The sequence below is a fragment of the Opisthorchis viverrini genome (assembly GCF_000715545.1).
Source record: "Opisthorchis viverrini unplaced genomic scaffold opera_v5_61, whole genome shotgun sequence".
NCBI lineage: Eukaryota > Metazoa > Platyhelminthes > Trematoda > Opisthorchiida > Opisthorchiidae > Opisthorchis > Opisthorchis viverrini.
In genome coordinates, this window is record NW_008751717.1 from 1,717,942 (window position 1) to 1,727,562 (window position 9,621).

The following is a 9,621-nucleotide window of genomic DNA, read 5'->3' on the forward strand; positions in this document are numbered from 1 at the left end:
TTATGAGCATGCTTATGAAAACTTCATATGTTTTGAGAAGCGCGTCGCTCTTAGGGTGCTGAACCGCGAAGAACGATGGTACGCAATCGACGAAGTGGGAACAACTTGAAAATAATAACAATACTCGGCAAGCGCATGCAGAATACGCAGTTCCTGTGAAGATAGCTTAAAGATCAAACGGCACGGATGAATTTAACCAATTGATTGCGATTTACGCGTCCTTGATTTCGGAGCGACAAGTATCATCGCATGGAAGTTTACTGACATTTGACTAAAAGACTGCATGTCCCGTAGAGACCAGGGCAGCTGAGTTTGCTGGTAATGCTAAGTTATTGTTTGACCCCCTCTGGCTCGTTCCAACCATGCATCTGGTTGTGTGAAAAGAACCCTTCGAGGAAGTCGGTCGACTGGCATACGCAGAACGCGGCGAAGCCAGGGTAACCTACGCAGTGTAATCAGTTCATCTATTAAGGGTGAGTTATTTCTTTCGTATACCATTCGACGTACGTCGGGATTGCTTATCTGGTGTTCCCACTACACTCGGGCCATGCTCCGGAGACATTGACGGTTAAACACTTTTGACGTCCTCGGCGCGCAGTGCACAGATCTCCGATCCATATGATAATATGGAGCGCACCGCAGCATTGTAAATTTGATCGTTAGCGGACAAGCTGATGTCACGCCTATGCCACAGGTTCATAAAACCTGCTCTGGGTTTCCCAGTCAAGATAGAAATATCACCTTTCGTGATAGCACCCGGAATGATACAGCTGCCCAGTTAAACAAGTTTGTCTACTACCTCTATTGTGGGGATTATTAGACCAAGTGTAGTACCCAAAACAAAAGACTGAAGGAAATAGCAACAGTTTCGCATTACTTGGACTCACCTCTGCATTTTGCTTTGGTACAGATTCCTCTTGGCTGACTAATCCGTCCACCGCATTCTCCTCTGCGCTGTGATGATTTTCCTAAAAGAAGAACGATGATCGGTTAAGATATTCTTATCTTCAACTCCTGTTGGAACATACATCACCGGAATCGTACACCAGTTTGTTCTTCTGCAATATACCACTTGAAAAAGCACCTAGCAGGAGAACACTGAAGCTCTTTTGGATAGAGCTGGAACTGACGACTGGGTGATGTCTTAGCTGACCCTTCTCGAGAGTTGTGGAACGATGCATCTGCCGGAAACTCCTAAAGATGATTTCTTGTTTGGTGAAAATGAGGCCCTTTTTCACCGGCGAACTAAATGACTCCACGATACGACAGCAGGTGCCGATCACAATGGACGCAACTCAGTTGCGATGTGAGCTTCTTCATGCCACAAGTTGTGATGCACAAGGGCAAATTGCGACCTGTTTTCGTGTCAGCTTGTGTGCACCTTGAAATCAAAAAGGAGCAGATCATTTATGCTTTAGACATGCGATGAATAGCTGTGTTATCCTTTTAAACTTGCTCAAAATGGTTGTATAATGCTGCGGGGAATACATGCCGGAAATCTCCGAGCGCAGCTTTGTGTGGTCAAAGCAAGCGTCAGATTTTATCTTTCGTGGTTTTTCATTCCTCAAAGAAGATGAACCATTTGTATCACAAGCTCGGTTGGATAGCGCTCACTTGGGGCCACACGTTTATGATAACTTTATTTGCATAAGGCCACCAATACGAAGTTCTCGAATCGCGGATTCTTCAAAAGGTATGAAAACCGAATCCTTTGTTGGCGACAAACAGCTCCTAATAGTTATGTCCAAATCATGAACCATATCAAGCTATCCCAGTGGGAGGACCGACAGATATACATTCACTTGAGCGGAATTCGCGTAAGACAACACAGTCAACTGCTCCAGTTGAACAACGTCGACTATATTAAATATCGGTTGCAGAGATGAAAACTCTCATAGCCGACTTCGACGCACATTTAGTCATACTTTTAGGCTTTCGCACATTAAGAAACACCAACCTGTTTGTCCTAGGGATTACTCGAACAAGAAGCAATCAATAATTCATTCATGAAGGTGCACCTCTCACCTTGAGGTCAATGTGGCTGCTCGATGTTTCGAAAGTGTGATGAAGGTGTAATTAAAACATTGTACGTTTACGGCACCTTATAGGTGAATCTTCCCAGTCTTTTTTGGTAAGATGTACACACAACAGGTTGTGTGCAATAAAGAGTTAAAATAATCGATTTCCACCGACTTCCAATTTTACAAGTTAATTTGTAAAAGTCACGAAGATACTTGATTACCTGGAGTAAGAGAAGCCTTAAAGGCTAGCTTAATCGACATTTCCCAAAACATGTCTATACGGACCACACCGAATTCACTAGCTGATGATCGTTCCGGTGTATTTTGCTGCAATTCCTAAGAACATTTTCAATGAAATTTGCAATCTCGTAGACTTTCGAAGACGTTTCTTGAAAATAAGCTCCTAAACGCACTTGAAAACGCTTCCGCACGTTTGAGTTCCTTATGTTCACGTTGGAAGAAGGCAGTGAAAATTTCACTCCTGGTAAGTATATTAGCATGTGGAGATGTGGAACCTATACTAAGCACTTGCGTGGGGTATAAGCATATAGACTGCGAATCAGAAAGGGTTAGTAAATAAAGTTTGAAGTAAAAGCAACGCTAAATAATTTCAGTGTATTCTAAAAGAGCCACCAGCTAGAAGTAGCATCATCTCGATCAACAAAATCCGATGACAAAATATCCCACTTCATTTACCTATTTCGGAAAATATAGCACAAGGAAAACGGAAATGAAGAGCAAACGATCGCGAAGATTGGAGAAAATAAAAAACAGCTTACACTGGAAAAATTTGAAATATTTCAAAACAGAACAGAGAGAAACGCAAAGAAGGATTCAAAATACTGAGAGAAAGAATGAAATGGCGAAAACATGGCTCCAAGAAACAGCCCCGAATTCCAGTAAAATAGAGTACGCAAGTCAATGCTGGATTCCACGCCGTTCGCGGCCGTCTTCGGGTGGAGAGGAGTTGTGCGTGGGTATGCGTTTTTCGCCCATCGAATTCTCCCTCTAGAAGTTGAATCGCAATCACTTCGAAGCAATAACTCGAAGCGGTAGTTTGGGTCTCTGGGTTGTACAAGAATCATGAATGAAAGTGTCTCTGTCTGTTCTCATATCATCCAGCCCCGCAAACGACCACAAAATTGATTCTACAAACGCGATTCGAAACGCGCCTTCCGTCAACATACCAACATGCTCGTATGAGCCGAACTGAAACAATTGTGCAGCGGTCTAGATATGGAGCCGAGTCCATGTCACCGTGGTCGAGTTCCTGTGAAATAGTCAGTACTGAGTGTGTGCGCGTGCGTATCACGGAAAGACGTCAATCAGTAAAGCGAGGGCATTCGTCTGATTTAGTTGAAAATGAAACACTGAAACACAAGGATCGCCGTGATCACACGATCACCTCGAGATGTAACGTTCGTGATCTGCCGACGATTGCCAAACACTAAACCCCAGAACGCGTGCCAGAATGTACAGTGTGGGATTTAAGTACAGAATTGTGTGAAGCAACGCTAGTCTGCATGCGACGAAGTTTGTAGTCCTACGGAACTAGATTGTGTGCGATTGTAGTGTACTGGACCGTGTGATGCGAAACAGCCAGGAAACAGCCTCATCTACCAGTGGTTTATGATTCTTACCTGATCGTGTTCAGTTTTGGTGGCATTTCGGAGGACGTTCTGCTGATCGACCACCCCTGCACGTGATTCACCTTCTGTATGAGTTGCGCCTGATGGTTGGGAATCCTGTTGGATGGAAACAATGTGAGCTAGTAATATTGCACATTCGGGTAGGAACGATGCGTGGGGGAAACGAAATGTATTTCGCGTGGTTCCACAATTCGTCCAACACCAGTTACTCGATAGCATTTGGTTACGTAAACAACAGACCTGGTACCCATCATTTTTTGGATGCTTGATATAGTTTTGTTTCTCTAGACGATTTGTCCAGACGAAAGGTGTTAAGCAGCGTCCTGATAACATCGGTCATTCCGCCAAGCTACTCAAGTTTGTCATCATATTCTGTCCACAAAAGCGTGCAGTGTTTGTGCATAACATATTATTGTTGCTTGGATTGACTGTGTTTCTGCCACAGGGACGGGCCTATGTCACGAAGTTGCCCGGGCACCTTTACATGTGTACATGCATATATGTGTTGATCTGGTGGCATGTTCCTCTTGTGGTCCCAAAAAAGGGACGATACTTTTGCCACTGATTTTCAGAATACTTTTCTTTTTTGGAGAGCTCGGCGAACTTCCGCTCGCGTGTTCTGGTAAGCAATTTACCGTTTTTTCTGCAGTATATAGCATCCTGCAAGATGCATAACATGTGTCTTGGAGAATTAGTCTGTGTTCGTTTAACCCCTTGGAATCACCTACTCTCGGGAGTGGATAAAAAGTAGAAATATTACTGCTCTCTACCGTGTGATCTCAAGTTCGATTTTCATGTATGCATACTGCGGCAAACCTAAGTGAATGCCAAATACCAGTTAGCTGTTGCGCAGGAATCATTTTCTGGCATTTTCCTCCCTGGGCGCTGATTTTTCATGGTAGATAGTATAAAAATCGTAGTCGACTACCGGACGATTGTCGGGGAAAAATAAGTCTGTTTGCATAGTGCTTCGTGGTTTCGTCATTACCAAGGCTGAAACTTGAAAAATAACAATTCGAGCACTACTCAAACTAAACTTGGTTTCTAAAAATGAGGTATCAACGGACCTAAAGCACAGAAGATATTCATTTCTGACTGCCTAAGCAAAGAGCTTTCTTAATTCTAAAATCGTTAAGTAGAATTTTGATCTGAACGCCACAGTTACGAGGAGATCGGACAAGGACATTCGGAATGAGACTACTGGTGTGAAATAAGAAGTTCAATTTCCATGATTCGTTTCATATGCAGGACACTTGGAGACTTTGGCAACACGTTTTTCCTTTCACTAGTTTTCCTCTTCGGTAACGCAAGGTAGATCCAAACAAAACTACGGGATCAAACTGCAAGCACGTTCACCTGAGCAGTTCTAACGCAAGCAATTCCCAGTTTACTTCTCGCAAACTTGGGTCAACAAACAAACTACAACGATTTTCCAAGCAAAAAATGAGATGAAATAGAAAATAGAGGGGATAAAAAAGATCTGTGACTTGCATTGCTCTGAGTTAGCTATTCACGATCGGCTGGTTGGCAATGTGTTTGCGTTCAATTAGCATTACGTATTTGGTGGCTTCTCCAGTGACGAACTCTCGAATTCAGCTGTCATTCTTCGTGTAAAGCGCCAGGTACTTAGCTGTGACTATCATGTGACTAACTGGTCGATACCCTGTTATTCACTGAATGGCCTAGTCAATATTCCAATGAGGCATCCTACAGGATGCAAGTTCTGGTTCGCTTGAATTCGTGGGAACAGATGCACTTTAATTTAAGTATAATCACACATCTGCTTTTATTTCACTACCGATATCTAAACTGTTCCCTTTCTTTGCTGAGCACGTGAGTTCTGATGGCGATGCATCATAGTTTGAAATCGTTATATTTCTGGCGCTTTAACAAAGCATCGGGATTTACTTGCCACGAATATGCTTGCCACTGTATTTGGATGGATCAAAATTTCATTGTGAATCAAATTATGTGCTGTACTGAAGAGCCGAATAATGCGGGCTTTTTGAGTGGTTGGCGCATAGCATAAGTTTTCGAGCAGCTTAATGTGTCCTCTACATTCGTCTTCGTATCTGTGCCTTTGTCCCAACAGTTGCAAATAACACTGTAGGAAACAAGAGACAAATTCAGGAAAATGCTCATGGATCAGAAGTTCACATCACAATGGCTTTGCTATGTTGAATATGGGAATCAAGGCCCCAGCAGAACTAGATTGTGGGCGATTGTAATGTACTGGTCCGTGTGATGCGAAACACTTTGAAAACAGCTTCAAAAACAACTTACCTGATCCTGTTCAGTTTTGGTGGCATTTCGGAGGACGTTCTGCTGATCGACCAGCTCTGCACGTGATTCACCTTCTGTATGAGTTGCGCCTGATGGTTGGGAATCCTGTTGGATGGAAACAATGTGAGCTAGTAAGTTTGCACATTCGGTTAGGACCGATGTGTGGAGGAAGCGAAATGTATTTGGCGTGGTCGAGCATCGGAATTTGGGGACCTAGTGTGTGGCTTCAATTGTCCTGACTCCACAATTCATCCTAAACCCGTTGCTCGATAGCATTTGGTTACGTAAACAACAGACCTAGTATCCATCAACGATGGTGGATTCACCCGATCCCCGTACGAACCAGCTGTCTACTCCAACATATCTCGTGACCTGAAACATCCCTGTTGGTTTGTTTGTTGGTCATGCAATGTCAACACTTCATGCAGTATGTAGGCACATTGTTCACGGATACATGATTTTGGTGCGATTATGCACCACTTTCCTCCATCCCCACATGGCGCAGAATCTGCTCTTTCTATAGACTAGTATAAATAGACAATGGTCGGCGAAACCTCTCCATCATCTGAGCGCTTTCGACGTTACGGTCCACGTCTGCTTGTGGTTTATTGCTCTGAGCACGACATCATCAACGCCGCAAAACCCACCACGGTCGAATCATAACTACCGGTCGAAATAAACTATCCGATAACAGCTGAGTCGGACATGTGTTAGGAGATGTGTGTAGGCTAGAGAGGAGTACAAGACGAATTTCCATCATGCAAGATTCAGAACAGGGGATTTATGGGACGGGTTTGCTCAACAAAACGAAACGAAGAAACGGCTGCGGATGTGGTCTGAGCGGTGCCGATCACAAAGTACGGTCCGATGAGGCTCGGAAATTAGACTAACACTCCTACGACCTATTGCATGTAGCGTTTGTTTAGTTCAGGCTCTGGTAGGTGAATACGTGGACGGTGAGTCTACTATTAGTTTTCGCCTATATGTCGAGCGCGAAACTACCCCATAATCTAAGCTCTTTCGACCTTATGGTCCGTGTTTGCTTGTGGTGTGTTGTTTGATCACAAAACACAAAGCCGCACAACCATCATGGTCGAATCATGTCTACCTGTGGCATCCACGAATCGACGTTAATCTGACAGGATCAAAGGCACCCGACCATTTTCCACACAAATCCATGTTCCAGTTTATGAAAAGTAGCAGTATTCTACCACACGAATCATCATCCATTGGCTTCACTCAAAGCATTGGTTCTGCCTCATCTAGGGTGAATAAATGAGATTGCGAGATAGATATCAATATCGTAGATACCTAGTCCACCAACCCTTGGCTTTCTCAGTTTTTCTACCCAGCTTCTCCGGCTGAACCTAGTTTGGTTAGCTCACTAAGTTTGAAAAAGCCGTAGAGACAAATTCTGCAGTCAGATTTTACTTCACAGTGCCTGTTATCAAAGGCAAGACTTCGTCTTTTTCACCGTAACTTTATCAGAAGTCTAAGTAAATTAGATGGTGAGCACGTGCGAGTAGTCTGACAGCATTGCCACAACTACGTTGGACATGGTCAACATAACAGTGTGGTTGGGCTTACTTCATCTACTTCAGTTGCGGTGGCGTTTTTGACAACCTCCTGTTGGTAGGCACTCACTCCGTCTGGACCGTCTGCTGACTGCAATGGTGACGAAGAAAAGAGGGCTGTATAGAAAACCGTGACGAGCACGTGACTCAAACATACTCCTGTACAGAATTCTTTGGACCGAAATCCTAGATCACAAATCTAGTGAAATGGTAATGAATGAGTTACTCTGAAACTGTTTTGCTTCCTGTTTGATATTCTTAATTTGTACTAGAATGAAAGACAATCATCCAACCAATGAGATAAAACGTCATATTAACACTAACAAGTAACCGTGAAGTTTTGTTCACTATCTGTAACATTGAGATCGAATGCAATTTTGTCCAGATTTTGTGTTATTTTCCATCGAAAATTACTAGCTAACGAGCAACGAGATTGCTCTCCATAAAAGTTAAAATAGTAACGTCTTTGAGTAGAAAAAGTTGATGAAATTCTGCTTTCTTAGCGGTCATTCGTATGGCCGAATCGTTCACAGTAGAGAACATGTAGGTCCTATCTTCTCAATAAAAAGGTTGAATTGAAACTGTGACTATATTCAACTCACAAAGTTAGCATACTTCCAAGTGCTGCGTCATTGGACGTATATACAATTTGTTACACACTGTCATCATCATCATTATCATCATCATCATCATCATCATCATCATCATCATCATCATCATCATCATCATCATCATCATCATCATCATCATCATCATCATCATCATCATCATCATCATCATCAACATCATCATCATCCTCATCATCATCGTCATCATCATCATCATCATCATTTGCAGCAGCCGTAAGAACCGCGTACATGTCGTACCATGGTTGTGGATACCTAAGTTTCGTTCACCGATGATTTGAGGTAATTGGAAAAGGAACAATCCTTTGATGCACCGATGCCAATAAGGGCTCGACTGGTTCTGTCTGACAATGTCTCTAACCATTAATGTGGCCCATTCCGGGTTCCCATTTAGAAGGTCTACATCGACCAGCGCGGGTGAGTTTGCTGGTAATGGCTTTCATACTTCCCAGCCTCTAGCTCGTTCCCACCCTTCACCTGGTTGTGAAAAGAACCCTTTGAGGAAGTCAGTTGACTGGCATATGTAGAACGTGGCCAAGCCTGCGCAACATACGCAGTGCAGTCAGTTGATCTATTGAGGGTGAGTTATTTTCTTCGTATACCATTCGACGTACTTCGGCATTGCTTGTCCGGTGTTCCCCCTACACTCGAGCAATGCTCCGAGGACATTGATGGTCAAGCACTGAAAGATGTTGGACGTCCTAGTCGCGCAGCGCACAGAACTCTGATCCATATCGTAATACGGAGCGCGCCGTAGCATTGCAAATTGCACCCTTGACGAATAAGCTCATGTCATGTCTTCGCCACAGGTTCAAAAAAGCTGATCTGGCCTTCCCGATCCGCATGGAAATATCATCTTTCGTGAGGTCACCTGGACTGATACAGCTACCCAGGTGAACAAGTTTGTCTACTACCTCTATTGGGGGGATTATTAGACCAAGTGTAGTAGCCAAAACAAAAAACTGAAGGAAACAGCAACAGTTTCGCATTACTTGGACTCACCTCTGCATTTTGCTTTGGTACAGATTCCTCTTGGCTGACTAATCCGTCCACCGCATTCTCCTCTGCGCTGGATGCTTTCCGATCAGTCTCCTAAATGAAGAACGATGTTCGGTTAAGATATTCCCATCATCACCCGTTGGGACATGCATCATCAAAATCGTACACCAGTTTGTTCTCCTTAAATGTACTTCTTGAAAAAGCACTTATCCGGCGACTAGTGAGGCTGTTTTGAATATAGCTGGAGCTAATGCCGAATTGAGGTCTTGGCTGATCTATCTCATCTATTGTGGAACGAAACATCGGATCGGGACTCCTAAAGATGATGTATTGCACTGTGAAAATGAGGTGTTTGTTGGTCAGTGAACTAAATGACTCCACGATGGGATAGCATGTGCCGCTCACGATGGACGCAATTCAGTTGCGATATAAGTTTCTTCATGCCACAAGTTGCGATGCACAGCGCAAA

At 43.6% G+C, this 9,621-nt stretch overlaps 2 protein-coding genes across 2 annotated transcripts in view; both read right to left on the bottom strand.

The window, feature by feature from the left end:
• Positions 1-568: 568 nt before the first annotated feature.
• Positions 569-8,517, bottom strand: T265_03988 (hypothetical protein; the record flags this gene model as incomplete). Its single annotated transcript, XM_009168595.1, has 2 exons — positions 569-770; positions 8,378-8,517. The coding sequence occupies 2 exons, from the start codon at positions 8,515-8,517 to the stop codon at positions 569-571; spliced, it is 342 nt and encodes a 113-aa protein (XP_009166859.1).
• Positions 8,518-8,854: 337 nt separating this feature from the next.
• T265_03989 (hypothetical protein) overlaps positions 8,855-9,621 on the bottom strand; it is a gene marked incomplete at both ends in the record, with an annotated part of 6,412 nt that continues 5,645 nt past the window's right edge. Inside the window, one exon of the mRNA XM_009168596.1 lies at positions 8,855-9,069. Within this exon, the coding sequence (XP_009166860.1) occupies positions 8,855-9,069 (215 nt within the window). The remainder of the gene's footprint in view (positions 9,070-9,621) is intronic.